We start from the raw sequence: 15931 nt of genomic DNA, 5'->3' as shown, positions 1-15931 counted from the left end.
ACATCACAACTCAAAAACAACTTGAGTGAACTGGTGTAAAGAGTATGACAAAAGGAATTTGAAACATGGATGCATATTAAAATCACTGAGATTTGAAAATAGTGATGTTATACTGAGTGTTATAGAAGAGGTAGTGAAATAACCGATATATATATACACAGTGGTTCAGTATGAAATTGGTATATCCTTTCTGGAGGACATCTTGACAGTATGGATCAACAACTTTAAATAGGCTAATAACCTTTGACCCAGTAAGTGGCCTTTACTCTGAAAAAATTCTATGCAAGGATACACAGAGAAGTGTAGAATGATTTATCTCTTAGGATGAATGGTGCAATATTATAGTAAAACTTTGGAAACAAAATTTGAACAGTGGAGAATTGGTTAAATAAGCAATGCTACATTTATATAGTGGAGTATTTTGCAAGCATTAATTTAAATTGGAGATGAATACTTACCATTGGAAAATGTTTATGGAATATTTTATTTAGATTTAATTGAACAAATACTTGATGTTCATTTTCTAAAATGGAAAAATTTAAACAAAAAGAAGAAAATCCCAGTATTCTGAGAAAATTGTTACTGTTTTGGTGAATGTGAGTACAGATTTATGTGTATAGATGCTGATATTGATGCAAATATAGATCTCAACATGTGTAAGTCACAAACACATATGTATGTTTATGTGTGAGATATAGGTAAATTGTATAATAGAAAAAACTGCAATGCATCTCCTTGGATCCCAATGTATATTTCTGACATGAATAAATAAATATCCATATGTATGTTGTTTTCAAAAATCACACAGTGTACTCATGTTATAATGAAACCCAGTTATAAAAATATTTGCATATTTCTGCATGTTAAAAGCCTGAAGTAAGAGAAGTCAGTTAGGAGTAATAGTTATTTTACTTTACAGTTTTCTTCTTTATTTCTTTCTTATTCAAAAAAGTTTTATAATCCAAAAATTATAAGTTTAAGCATATGGTATAAGGAATACTAAAGGAATTAAAAGGAATATTTAGCTTGCATGGAAAGATTGTGAATGGATACATGGGCAATCGTCAGTCAGCTGAAGGGTCTTTATATGGGGCAAGCTAATAGCCTGCAGCTGTAATTTCAAAAGACCATACAGCAGCTAAAGGGTAGAAATTGCCTGAACCTAGTTCCTTGCCAAGCTTAAAGGCTCAAATCTGCCCCCATGCTCTGCTGTACCTTCTGGCCCTGGCCTTGTGTTCTAGTCTCTGCTCTGCCATTTATGAGATGCAACCTCGAGCAAGCTACTTGTAGTGTCTCTGACCCCAGTCTCCTCGTCTTTCAAAATGAGATAGCAGCATGGATATCATCCAATTACTATGAGAGTCAAATGAGTTGCTGTCTTTTGAAAGGAAGTAAAGATGTTAAGTGTCATGCAATATTTGCTATGTTTTTAGTATTTATTTCAGTCTCCTATATTTAGTGATAGGACCAAACTAGCACTTGGGTCTCCAGCCACCCAGTTCATCTTTCCATTGCTCAGGGTTGCCATATGGTAGCAGGCTGGAAAGAGTTTGGGTATTTTTGTAGGACTGGACAAGGGGAGTGTTCTGATTACCTACTGCTGCTTAATACACCATCCCAAACTTAGCGTCTTAAAGCAAAAATCTTGTTATGCTCATTGATTTTTATTAGGAATGAGAAGTTGTCAAAGATAACAGGGATTGGATTATCCCAGCTCTATAATGACTGTATCTCAGCTGGTGAAACTCAGATGTCTGTGGTGGACACAGATGGTAGGAAGTTGCAATGAACTTGAAACAACTTCTCCCAAATGTTTGCCACCTGGGATGGTCTGGGATACCTTGATGATGGTCTGGGCTCAGCTGGGGCTATTGACTGGGCTGTGTACCCATGACCTCTCCAGGTGACTAAGATTTCATGATGTGATGGCAGGTTTCCAAAGAGAGTACATCTAAAAAGCTAGTGTTTTGAAAGAGCCAGACGTTGCCCTGAAAGTCAGGCAGAGTCACACCCTCTGCATTTTGTGAACTACAGATTAACAGCCAAAGAAATGAGACTCCACCTTTGATGGGAGAGTGGCAACTGTCTCACTTAGGAAGAGAATGTGAGATCAGGTGTTGGGTGTGGTCCTCTTTGTAAATTCAGGCTCCCACAGGGAGCAATGGGGTATTCCAGAAGACAAAGCCTCATTTTCATGAAACACTGTGTTATCTTGGTTGAGAGAGTATCTGCTCCTTAAAAAGTGCTTTGGGTCAAAATTTGGAGATGTATTGGTATGTCTAGCTTCTTGACAAATGTAATGATGCCCCTCTGGGCTGTCATTATCACATGAAATGTCAAGTGAGGAACTGATTTGAACAGAGGCAAAAGGAAAATTGATTATAAAAAATAAACATGACGTTCATTGTGTCTTCATTAGAAACATTAGAATTCATGGGAGGGGCCGGCACTGTGGTGTAGCAGGTAAAGCCAACGCCTGCAGTGCCTGGGAAAGCAGTGGAAGATGGCCCAAGTCTTTGGGCCCCTGCACCCGCATGAGAGACCCAGAAGAAGCTCCTGGCTCCTGGCTTTGGATCGGCACAGCTCCAGCTGTTGAGGCCAACTGGGGAGTGAACCAGTGGATGGATGACCTCTCTCTCTCTCTGCCTCTCCTTCTCTCTGTGTGTAACTCTGACTTTCAAATAAATAAATAACTTTTAAAAAAAATGGGAGTAAAATTATAAAATGCAAATGAGTAAAATAAAAAAGATTAAATACTCCAAATCTTTTCACCAGAGAATAGACACTATAGTACCTTAATATGCTTTTCAGTGTCTGTGTGTGGATTTAAATACTTCATGTTTTATAATTTTAAATAGAGTAGGATCTTTTGTTCTAACAGTTATACAATATTGCTTTTTAAAATTTATTTTATAATTTTAGATCATGGACATCTCAGAATGACTTTTTACTTTATTTTTTAGAATTAAAATGTATTCATTTTTATTCTACACAGCGGGATTCACATGAAATATCAGCAAGTGTGTATAAATTTACACAAGTGAAATCCTTCTTAATATTATTCTGTGTATTTTCACTCAATAATATAGAATGGAGACATTTCTGTATCAATACATGTAGACATATCATTGTATTTAATGGTCTTGTGGAAGTATTTTGGATGTGCCATCATTTTTATGAAAAAATTCTATGAGTGATACGTTTTGTTATTTACATTTTTCTGGAATTATAATGTCTAATTATAATTTTGGCATGAAGATTTTTCACCATAAAAACCAATTCTAAAAATTCAGTGTGGTTCTCAAGAATGCTGCAGAAACTTCTACCCTGAGGGATCAGAAGAATCAGGGGTCCCGGATACTCCACTTACCTGACTTTGTGACCACAGGAAAGGACCTAACCTCTCTCATCTATGTCCACATTGGGAGGAATAGTATAGCTCTCTCTATCTAAAGTGCCTGGCACTATGGCAGGTGGCAATTGTGGTTAAAACATCTCCGAGAGGTGACTATATATGGACTTCTGTGGTTAGGCCTACAGCTCAGAGAATTGTGAATTATGTGGCTTAGGGGGTGTAAAAAGTTTTAGCCACTTCTGCCCTCTTCCCATGACTGGCACCATTTGTATTCCCTGGACTCTTGGGAGTCAGATGGGTTTTTGCATTCCTGAGCCACATATTTCTCTATCTTGTGCAGTTCTGGGCAATCTAAAAATGCAATATCGCTGTCACCAGCTTGAGGAAGACACGGAGCCTGAATAATTTAACATGTCACCACCATCCATCATGATAGCAAGAGCAGGAGATGGAGTGTAGAGGGGTGGGCCTATCAGAGGCTGGTGGAGCAAGTCAGCGGATGAGCCAGCCCAGACAGAGAAGGTACATTTGCAAAGAAGTGCAGTGAATTAACTCTCCTAGGCCCAGGAAAATGAAGGCATCCTTTTATTCCAGACTTATCCATAACATGGCTTTCTAGTTGTTCTGATCACCTCATTTCTCCAGAGAAAACTTAAGGTCAAATCCCAACTTTGTCACCAAATATCTATGTCATCTTTGGGAAGCCTCTAAATTACTTTGACTGTCTCAGCTTATCAGAAAAATTGACAGAAGAATTGCCATGCAAGGGCAGGTGTTTGGTGTATATTAGAATGCCTGGATTCAAGTTCTGGCTCTGCTTTTGATTTCAACTTCGTGTGAATGTGCACACTGGGAGGCAGCAGGTGATAGCTCAAGTACTTAGGATCCTGTTACCCATTCAGGAAACCTGGATCGAGTTCCCAGCTGTCGGTTGTGGCCTGGGTCAGCCCTAGCTGTTGTGGATATTTGGGGAGGGAACCAATGCAAGGAACCAATCAATTTCTCCCCCAACGTCCTCCCCTCTCCTTTCAAGTAGGAATTTCCATGTTGAGGGCTTTGCTAAATCATAGAATGTCATGCCAAGAATATCTTCATGCTTCTCCACCAGAAATTTTGTTTTTTTGACAGGCAGAGTTAGTGAGGGAAAGAGAGAAAGGTCTTTCTTCCGTTGGTTCACCCCCAAAATGGCCGCTATGGCGGGTGCGCTGTGCTGATCCGAAGCCAGGAGACAGGTGCTTCCTCCTGGTTTCCCATGCGGGTGCCCAAGCACTTGGGCCATCCTCCACTGCACTCCCGGGCAGAGAGTTGGACTGGAAGAGGAGCAACTGGGACAGAACTGGCGCCCCAACCGGGACTAGAATCCAGGGTGCCAGCGCCGCAGGCAGATTAGCCTAGTGAGCCGCAGCGCCAGCCCAGAAAATTTTTAACTTCAAGAAGTCACCAGTTTTTGTCTTTTTCATTCATTGCTGTATTCTGAGTGCTTAGAACAGTGTTTGGACTAGAGTGGGCACTTAAACTATTGTTGAATGAATGAATAAGCAAATGAGTGGACTGTTGTGATGAAATTTGAGGTGATCTTTGAGTCTAAGACAGGTGGAATGCTCACCCCGTGAATCCTCCAACAGTGGGCTATATTTCATGAAGTCCAGGCTCCTGGCCTTTTCAAGGGGGCTCTGGAATCTCCACTCAGTGTCCTAACTTCTTTCTTTTCTTTTGCATAGTTCTCAAGTTCCGCATTCTACAGCTCTATCCTTAGTCTTGCAATATAACAAAGAGAACAAATGGCTTCTTTTTCTATATTTTTTGAGATGAAACTTACATCATGTGAAATTGCCCATTGATCATTTGGAAATGCATAATCCTGTGGCATTTAGTATATTCACAAAGTTGTGCAACCGTCACCTCTATCTGGTTCCAAGACATTTCCTTCACCTGCAAAGGAAATGATGTATTCACTAACAGTCACTATCTATGCTCACTTCCCTCTGCCTAGCTGTGACAACCTTCTACCCCTATGGATTTACCTATTCTGAATGTTTTATATAAATGCACATGCAATATGACTTGCTATGTGTAGATATTTTTCACTTAGAAAAATGTTTGTGAGGTGAATGCATGCAGTACCATGTATCAGCATTCCTTTTTATGGCTAGGTGATATTCCATGTGAGTGTACTAGTTTTTTCATCCATTCATCAGTAGATGATTGGACATTGACTTGTTTTCACTTTAAGGTTTGTAAATGGCACTGCTCTAAGTATTCATATATGGATATTTGTTTGCATACTTTATCTTCCTTTCTTTGGGATATGTGAATAAGAATGGAATTCTAGGGTCATGTGATAAATCTGTTTAATTTCTTAAGGAAGCACAAACTGTTTTATATAGCAGTTACAACATTTTACATTTCCACCAGCAAAGTATGAGGGTTCCATTTGCTTCATATTCTAACCAAAATCTTTTATGAGAACAGAGTTTTTTAAAAAAAAAAACTTTTTTTTTTTTGACAGGCAGAGTTAGACAGTGAGAGAGAGAGAAAGATGGAGAGAGAGGTCTTTCTTCCATTGGTTCACCCCCAAAATGGTTGCTATGGCCTGCGTGCAGCACCAATCTGAAGCCAGGAGCCAGGTGCTTCCGCCTGGTCTCCCATGTGGGTGTAGGGCCCAAGGACTTGGGCCATCCTCCACTGCCTTCCCAGGCCACAGCAGAGAGCTGGACTGGAAGAGGAGCAACCGGGACAGAACTGGCTCCCCAATTGGGACTAGAACCTGGGGTACCGGCGCGTAGGTGGAGGATTAGCCTAGTGAGCTGCGGCGCCAGCTGAACTTTTTTTTTTTTAAAGATTTTATTTATTTATTTGAGAGGCAGAGTTACAGACAGTGAGAGAGAGACAAAGAGAAAGGTCCTTCCTTCGTTGGCTCATTCCCCAAATGGCCACAATGGCCAGAACTGCACCGATCCGAAGCCAGGAGCCAGGAGCCTCAAGCCTCCTCCTGGTCTCCCATGCGGTTGCAGGGGCCCAAGCACTTGGGCCATCCTCCACTGCTTTTCCAGGCCACAACAGAGAGCTGGATGGGAAACCAGGACTAGAACCGGTGCCCATATGGGATTTTGGCACCACAGGAGGAAGAGCAACCTACTGTGCCACGGCGCTGGCCTGAGAAGAGTTTAAATCACAGAGAAGCTATACTTGGGCTCTAGCATTTGTAATCTGTATCATCTATGGTAGCAATATTGAGATGCTGAATGCTGGTATGTCCATCTATAATATGGGAATGATTGTTACCTCTCAGACTTCTTGGGAGGTTCGGATGTAGGAAATGCTTGTGAGGTGAAGTGTAGGAAGTGCTTGTCATACTGTGGTATGTACTTTTAACCCATCTTGGTGGCTCCATCTCGTACCATCCAGGACCAGAAGAACCACGTATCCAGTGAGCATGGCCTGGGACTGTTGATTCCAGTTGATAGATTGTCTCTACATTTTTACTGCCTGTTGCTGGCCATTCTCACTTGCTCATAGCCCCTAAATGTAAATACCTGGACAGCCCTCTGTATTAATGACTATTTTAGTGCACTAAATCACAAATTTTATATCAAAGTACTAACAATGAAGGCCTTTTTCCAGCCATCTGAGTCACCTCCAAGTCATCTGTAATTGGCCTGTGACCCCTTCAGATTATGTGGACAAAAAGAGGCTATATGCCTTGGGTGGCTGCCACCTTTCCATGACGTCACCCCACACACGAGGGTGGCTGATCATGTGGCAGTACTTCCTTTCTTTCTATTAAAACTCAGACAAGCATTGAGTAAATGCCAAATATGCCCCAGCTCACTTTTTTGGTTTTTGTACTTTTTACATGCAACATATCATTTTACCCATAATGACCATGTGAGCTGCCAGTTATTGTCCTTCTTAAAAGGGAAGTACAGGGGCATGCATTTGGCATAGTGGTTAAGATGCTGCTTGAGATACCTGCATCCCAAATCACAATGCTTGGGTTCGAACCCTATACAGTCTAATGTAGATTCCTGCTAATGCAACCCTGGGAGGCAGTGGGCTAGGGCTTAATGCTTGGTCCCTGACACCCACATGGGAGACCTGGATTGAGTTCTGAGTTCCTGGCTAAGCCCTGACTGCAGCAGCACCTGGAAAGTAAACCAGCAAGATTCTCATATTCTCTCTCATTATATGTGTTTGTGTGTCTGCCTTTCAAATAAATTGAAAATAAATTAATAAAAATTTTAAAATTAAGGTAAGTAAGGCCACACATCTAAAAATTGAAACTTAAGATTAGAACTCATGTCTGATGGGGCTGGCACCATGGCTTACTTGGTTAATCCTCCACCTGTGGTACTAGCATCCCACATGGGCACTGGGTTCTAGTTCCGGCTGCCCCTCTTCCAGTCCAGCTCTCTGCTGTGTCCCGGGAGGGCAATGGAGGATGGCCCAAGTGTTTGGGTCCCTGCACCCGCATGGGAGACCAGGAAGAAGCACCTGGCTCCTGGCTTTGGATCAGCGCGGTGTGTTGGCCGCAGTGGCCATTTGGGGAGTGAACCAATGGAAGGAAGACCTTTCTCTCTATCTCTCTCACTGTCTATAACTCTATCTGTCAAATTAAAAAAAAAAAAAAAAGAACTCATGTCTGATTCCAGTATGCTAATTTAATTGCCTCCCATGGTTCATGGGTTATCCCAATATAATACAGACACCAGAATCTAAGTGCCCTGGGGGCAGGTCTATGTCTCTTGTGGTTTAGTGGAATCCTAGCTACCTCATTTTTTATTCAAGTCACATTTCATTAAAAAAAAATAACAGTTTTGTGTGGCTATTTATCTCATTTCTGTACTCATATCCTGGCCCTCAATTATGCTATGTAATATTTATTCTCCAAATGCCCCCAAAATTGTACTCTGTTAATTGGAGGGGAACATGCACTTTTCTGTTTTGAGATGTGCCATGGGCTTGAAATGAAAACGACTTTTAAAGATTTACTATGAAAAAATATATAAAAGTCTCAGTAATAATTTCATGCAAACAATGTAAAGTATATGTAGTTAACTTATATGTTATAATAACATGTTAATATAGTTGGTCAAATTGGATATATTCTGAAAACTTATGTGTCTTTCTTATTTTTATCTTTATGACTATTAGAACACTTAAAATCGCATTTGTGGCTTGCCTTATATTTCTGTTGCTCCTGCTGGTCTAGTGGCCTTCTCTTTGAGCCTATTTCTAGTCTGATGATGGATCCTTACTACTTACAGGAAGGAGGTGAAGGCCAGAGGAGATGGGACTAGAGAGTTCACCTGAGGGGGATGGTCTCATGGCAGTTATAGGGACCTAATCTCCATATGCTTGAATGTGTGGAAGGATTGAAGAGTCATTAGGATCTTGTGAGCCTGATTAGAGTGCCTACACAAAGTTCTGAGCAGAAGCTCAGAGGAGTGGAAAACACATCCAGGTATGAGGATCAAGTAATAGACTTTAGCTGTCAACGTGTTAAACCTTTGTCATCCCTCCCTGAGTGTGTACGTGTAGTTTATAAAACGGTGACGCCGTCTCTGCAAGTAGACCAAATTCGAATCTCAGCTTCCCCACTTACTACCACACATGACCTCTCCAAGACCTAGTTATTCATCTTTAAAACAAGGTTTATGATACCATCCTTACGGGGATGGCTGTGGGCATTAAATAGGGTATTTACTCATATTTTATTACACACCAGCACAGAGACTAAGGGAATTGGCTCTATAGCCACTGTCTGCGTTTGAATTGTGACCCCACTACTTACAAGCTGGGCAATCCTGGGAACATTATTTAAGCACCCTGTGCCTTCGTTCCCTCATCCATTACAATGGGAATAAAAGTAGTATCTTACCTCTTAGGGTCCTCATAAGGATGAAATAAATCAGTACATGTAAACGATCTGGAGCAGTACCTAGGGGGAATCAGTTCTATGCAAGTGTTAGCTTTTCTTGTGTTAGAATTGCATCACTGCTAGAATGCTGTCCTAGTGGAGAAAGAATTCTATCTGAATCCTGTCTGCCACATTTGTTCACCAAGGAAGGGGCATGATAGGTCATTTGGGTACAAGATTAAAAAGCAGAAATGAAGGAAGAGAAGGAGGACTTAACTGGAATGTTTAATAGTATGGAAGTACATTAAAAGGACTATGAGAAGGATCTGGAGTAGACTTCTGACAACCACAGACCCCACATATTTGCTCTGCTGTCTAAATCACAGCAGGACAGATGCTTCCTGGATATAAAGGAACTATTTTATCAGATGCTTTCAATTTTCCGTTTGACCAATAATTGTTCATAGATGAACAAAAACCTTCCCTTCCTCCCTCTCTTCTTTCCTTTCAATTTTGGTACAGTAAGATATTTTAATGACAGTTTTAAAAGCCTGCTGGCCTCTGGGGACCTCTGTTCTCCAGCCCCTTCCAGAATCCCCATGGGGCCCCTGCCAACTGCATTTCAGAGTGGAGGCTTTAAATGGGGGAACCGCATCTGGGAGAATGTAGAGTCTCCTGCTGTCTCGAGGCACTGCTTTTGGTTGCTGTGGATCATGCAAGTATGAATCGAGGCTCAGGAACAGACCAAGCCTGATGACGTGAGGACAAAGATCAGATGTTACTGACCCTTGTGCTATTATATTCATCTCAACTTACTGTCTTGAGAAAGCCTAGCGTAGGCAGAGCAGTTATGAATCTTTCTGTATTACAGAGTATTACATTAAAAGTATCACAAGTTGAAGATTTGAGCTTGAGCATCAGTCACACCAGGTTTCAGAGTCCAGTTTCATTCATTATTGCCAAGTGACCTCAGCTGTCTTTTCTGCAAAGTGGGCATAATGATACCTCCCTCTTCATGATATTGTGACTTTGGGATAAAATGATGCAAGGAAGTCTCATAATGTGATATTTGGCACCTTCCCATCAAAAAGACAATCGGCTTTCCCAATATTACCTCTCAAGTTATTGCAAAGAAAGAAATCTGTACCCTAGAGAGCCTGAGTTTGGAGCTGGACAGCTGTGTGACTTTAGGCAAGTAAATTTACCCCTGCATGTCTTCGTGTCTTTGTGTCTGGTTTGTTAACTACACCTCTGCTATGAATCTATTATGATGAGAATTGTGTGCAATATGTATATAAATCTTCTAAGTGTGTAGTTGATTGCTCAAGAGCATTGCTGGAATGAATGAATGAGTAATAACCATATTGCAGAAAGAGTGTCTGCAAGTGAAATTTCTGTATTCTGAATGCCATTTCAAATACCCTACCTGAGGAAATTGCATAGTAAATCCTTTTGTGAATTGAATCACATTTTCCTCTAATGTGTGTTTTTCTTTTCCTCAGGTGGAATTTTTGCATAGGTAATAGGTCAGCATGTTGCCTGATTCAAAATACACATAGGGATTATAGGGAAAAGTAGCCTCTTCTATTCCCATTCTTCAGCTACTTAATTCTCCACCCAGTACAACCACTATTACCAGATTCTTAAATATGCTCCAGGAGTCTAGGAGATGATCTATAAATGTGGACATTAAAGTCCCGTCCCCTAAACTGTTCCCCAAACCAAAGTTGTGCTTGCCTTCCCACTCACTCTGATCTGCCTGGCATGCTGTCCTCACTGCCATTCTCTTCTCTGTTTGAAAGACTTTAGCAGTTCTTAGTTCTTCTTTTTCCATACCCTGACCTTTAATAACAAAATAATTTTAAAAATGCAGAAGGCACAGAGATACTAATAAAAATTACCTGTATTATCCCTTACCATCACCTGTTAGTATTTTGGCATAGTTCTTTGCAGCCATTCTTCCTTCTCTGCTCTTTAACATACTCCTCATGGCATAGGAATGTGTTGTTCTTCCCCCCTCTGTACATCCCCCTGCTTGTCTCTGCAGCCCTCTGCCAGCATCTTCTCCTCTCCATCCCCACTGTACATCCCCTCACTCAAGCCCTCCTCTCCTCTCACCTGGGTGGTCACTCTGTTTCCTAGCACATGCATCAAATCAACTTGCTGTCTTGCTCTGCAATCTCCCATGACTTGCAAAGTAAAGCCCTCCTCCTCCCCAGTTCTTAGTTTGGTGTTCAAGATAGACCACTGTATGGCTCAGCACCCCTTCCCCATCAGTCCTTGACTTGATGTTGCTGCTGCCCATATGCTCCATGCTCAAGGGAGCACCACTGTTCCCTCTCCTTTGTCTATTACTGAAACATCATTTGTGCTTAAGTCAGTTTGTCTCCATAAAGCCTGCCCAGGTCCTTCGTGTTGTCATGAATTCCCTTCCCCCACCTTTCTAGCATCTCATTGTGTGGGAAACATTAACCATTAATTAAGTTTAAGGCTCCAAAGGATCCCATTTGTCCCCCGGACTAGCATATGATCTCTTGGCTGGCAAGGACTGAGTAATATTTGTCAAGTCCAGTGTCTGGCTAAGGGCCTGGCATATAGTATGTCTTTGATTGAAATGTGTGTGAAATTAAGTCAGCTGGTGTGTTTTGTAGAAGTAGACTCATCATTTGAAACAACATAGACATCAATTATTGAGTTCCCACTGTGTACCAAACATTTTACATATTTTATTTCCTTCCCTCTTCAAGAAAACCTCACAGGGTTTATAATTATTGCCCTTAATTTAGGGAGAAAGGACCCAGAGCTCAGAAATATGTTCTCTTCAAGGTCACACATCAGGAAGCTGCCTATCTAGGGCTGGAACCCAGATCTGCCTCTCTACAGAACCTGAATTCCTTCCATGAGTCACGCTGACTGTGGGGTCACTTGAGATTTAGATGCATCTGGGGATGGGGCAGCTGTCTTCAGGTCAATTAACGGATTTCACCAGCTTTTGGAGGTGTGGGACTGACTGATGGATTGTGCTTCCTTACAGGGGGAATCAGCTTTGGGAGAACCAAGGGGAACTCGGGTTCAGAGGCAGATGATGAAACACAGCTGACATTCTACACAGAGCAGTACCGCAGTCGCCGCCGCAGCAAAGGTAACTGAGTCCTTGGGAAGGTTCCAGAACCCAAGTTTGTAAGAGGAAACCCTGGGGATCAGATTTTGTGCTCAACGACAATCTTAAATCTTCTTCAACCAAGTCCCAATCTGTTTAGCACAGAGCTTGATATCTGCTCCCACAACCAGAAGAATTCACTCTAGTTTTTCTTTGCTCTGTTCTATCCTATCACACTCTGGAGGGTTTGTGGAAAATTCTGAAGTTTATGCAGTGATTTTAAAAAAATCACAGAAAATTAAATAACTAGTGAGGTTGAAAGGAAAATAGAAACAAAGGAAGTTGCTCAAACTCAGATTAGGATGATGCAGGGTAATGCGTGCCCTACTGTGTTTTGCTGTCTTTAGAAGGAGCTGCCAATTTAACTCAAATTCCTGACAGTCAAAGTACAAAGTAAAATGGGAGAGGACCAAGCATTAATGCAAGATATTTCTTTATTTACTTGACACCAACACCAGAGAGAGCATCCCTATAAACAGGATGCCATGTGGCCTTCTAGAGTGTCTTTAATAGATAGCATTGTCTTGGTGCATAATTATTTCTCACAGTGACACTCAGTGTGAGTTGATGTCAAAATGCTAAAGCAGGACTCCATATGGTAGTCCTGAAGTTCTCTGATGATTCACTGTGCTCTGAAGGGAAAATATAACGTATTTCAGGCACTCACCTGTGAATGTCATGCTTCATCTCGGAGTGCTTTCTAAGGATAGGTAAGCAGCAAGTTCAAGATCACATATTCGCAAGACACCTTAGGGTTCAAACAAGCTTTCCATCCCAGTGATTAAGGGCAGAGCCATGGGCTTTGGCCACCCACTATAAAAAGAGTTGGTCTGTCAAGCACGAAGGTAGCTAATCAAGGCATGTGGCAGAATGCCTGGCCCTGCCACTTCTGCACAGAAGTCAGCTGAAGAAGTGTGAGGAGCAGGGAGGAGGGGAGGAAGCTGCCTCATAAAACAGTCTGCTGAGAAGGCACTGTGGCATAGTAGGCTAAGCCTCTGCCTGCAGTGCCAGCATCCCATATGGGTACCTGTTCATATCCTGGCTGCTCTTCTTCTGATCCAGCTCCCTGCTATAGCCTTGGAAAACAGTAGAAGATAGCCCAAGTACTTGGGCCTCTGTACCCATGTGGGAGACCTGGAAGAAGCTCCTGGATTCATATTGGCCCAATTCTGGCCATTGTGGCCCTTTGGGGAGTGAACCAGGAAATGGAAGACCTTTCTCTCTCTCTCTCTCTCTCTCTCTCTCTGTGTAACTCTATATCTCAAATAAATTAATAAAAATCTTTAAAAAAAAAAAAACATTTTCCAGCTCTCTACCCATTCACAGTAGAGTTTCAGAGAGAGGAGACCACAGTGCTCCCTGGATTCCTTCTATTCCTGGGTGAATTATTGACTTTCCCTCTGCCTCAGTTTCTGTGAAATGGGCACTGTAACTGCCTCAGGGCTTGAAGATGAATTTTGATTCAGTTATATAAGACATATCATGGTGCCAGGTGTACATTAAAGGTAAAATAAGGTGGGCATTATTAATTCTCATTGTTGTCCAAATTTCCTGTCCCTGGCACCTTCCACTGAAAAGGCCATGGGTGAGATGTGTTTCCACATATACCAATAAGAAGGTTTTGCAGCCTCTGCAGCCTTTAGAATAATGGGACTGGCCTTCTCTATCTCCCCACTCCTCTGCTTTCTGAAATCTGCCGCATTGAAGATTTAGAAGTTGGTGATCAGTAATTCTTGACCTGTCTTCTGCCTCCCGGAATCCAGCAGTCAGAGTTAGAGCTGGGCAAGGCGGTGGGTCTCCTCGGCAGGACTGGGCTATTTACAGCTAATTGGAAAAGCATCCATCACTGAGCAGTCCTCACATAAATCGGAGTGAAACTTGGAAAAGAAAAGCCAAAGCCACCAGACTGGAGAGCCACGATTTGGCCCAGTGCCTGCAGACATTCAAGGCCAGGCTGTGTTTTCCGGACAGTGAGGGTGACAGGGACGTGAAACCTCCTTGCTCTGCTTTCCTGGCCCTATTGCCAGCTGAATGCCAGAGCTGTTCTCATCTCTCTCTACTTACTTTCCATTATTTCCATGTCCCTCTTCCTCTGCTTCTAAGGGGTGTTCTGCCATACTCATCTCTTCCTCCTCAGGATCCTAAACTGCTTCACTCACTTGCTCATGTGTTTAAATTTTGATTTCTTCCTTCCTCTTCTCTCTTCTTTACTCCCTCCCTCCTATCACTGCCTCCTCTTCATTCCTCTGTTTTCTTCTCTGTCTTCCCCCTTTTATCTCTTTTCATTTTATCCACTTCTTTCCTCCTCCTTTCTCACCATCATCTTCTCTTTTCTCCAGTTATTTTCAAATAATTTCTCCTTCACTTCTACCCTCCTCCTTTTCTTCCATTCATACCACAAATACCTATTCAGTACCTGCTACATATCTGCCACTCTTCTAGCACTGCCAACACAAAGGAAGCAACAAGTGTTAACATTCTTACTCTCATGGACCTTGTGTCCTATCAGGATATAAGCACATTGGATAGTAACAAATGCTAAGGAAATAAGATACAACAGGAGGGGACTGAGAAAGCAGGGAAAGTCTTGCATCTTTAGATTTCCTGACATCACTCACCCCACCCTTTCTATAGGTAACCAGGAAAGCATTTTTTTTTTTAAGATTTATTTGTATACTTGAGAGGTAGTGTTAAACATACAGAGAGAAAGAAAGAGACAGAGACAGAGAAAAAAGAGAAAAGATTTTTTTAAAGATTTATTTGTATACTTGAGAGGTAGAGTTAAACACGGGGGTGGGGGAGAGAAAGAGACAGAGAGACAGAGAAAAATCAGAGAGAAAAGTCTTACTTCTATTGGTTCAGTCCCCAAATGGCCCCAATGGCCAGAGCTGGGCTGATCCAAAGCCAGGAGCCAAGTTCTTCTTCTGCATCTCCCATGCGGGTGCAAGCACTTGGGCCATCTTTGCTTTCCCAAGTGCATTAGCAGAGAGGTGGATCAGAAGAGGAGTAGCCGGGATACGAACCAGTGTCCATGTGGGATGCTGGCACCACAGGTGGAGGCTCAGCCCCAGGGAAGCATTCTTGATACTGTCCTTGATGTTATTAAGGTTTTCAGTATTGTGGCTGCTGCTGCTGATATGATTTTCTTTGGAGCACAGAAAGAGGAACTGGTCATGGCGAAGCCCAATGGACCTGGCACCCAGTTTCCACATCTGCAGATACCTTGGCCCCTGTGAAAGGGCTCTGAGACTTTTTTATTCCTCTTTGTACTTTGTCCAGGAGTTAGGACACCTACTGGGGCAAAGGCACAGACCTAAATGGGGTCTGTGAGCCCCAGGGGAAGCCAGAGCAATAAAGCATGGTTTCTGGTGCTGGGTTACCTGTATTGGAATCCCAGCTCCAGCACTTACTAGTGCTTGCTATATTAGACTTGTAAATTAATATCTCTGTGTACCAGTCTCCTAAGCTATCAAAGAGAGTAGGGAGACTCAAGCCCTAGAGGCTTGTCTAAGGATTAAAATTAGTTGATGTCTATAAAGCATTCAAGTGGAGATTA

The 15931-nt window shown here is 42.1% G+C and overlaps 1 protein-coding gene across 6 annotated transcripts in view; it reads left to right on the top strand.

The window, feature by feature from the left end:
* The window catches only part of ASTN2 (astrotactin 2), a 1018233-nt gene that overhangs the window by 321787 nt on the left and 680515 nt on the right, over positions 1 to 15931 (top strand). For all 6 annotated transcript variants that reach the window (XM_008273385.3, XM_070066427.2, XM_070066421.2 and 3 more), the window contains one exon: positions 12250 to 12357. In XM_008273385.3, coding sequence (XP_008271607.3) covers positions 12250 to 12357 — 108 coding nt within the window. The remainder of the gene's footprint in view (positions 1 to 12249; positions 12358 to 15931) is intronic.

This window comes from Oryctolagus cuniculus, chromosome 1 (assembly GCF_051225735.1).
Source record: "Oryctolagus cuniculus isolate XC-2025 breed Fujian yellow rabbit chromosome 1, ASM5122573v1, whole genome shotgun sequence".
In the NCBI taxonomy this organism is placed as follows: Eukaryota; Metazoa; Chordata; class Mammalia; order Lagomorpha; family Leporidae; genus Oryctolagus; species Oryctolagus cuniculus.
This window is presented reverse-complemented; position numbering and strand designations above follow the sequence as displayed.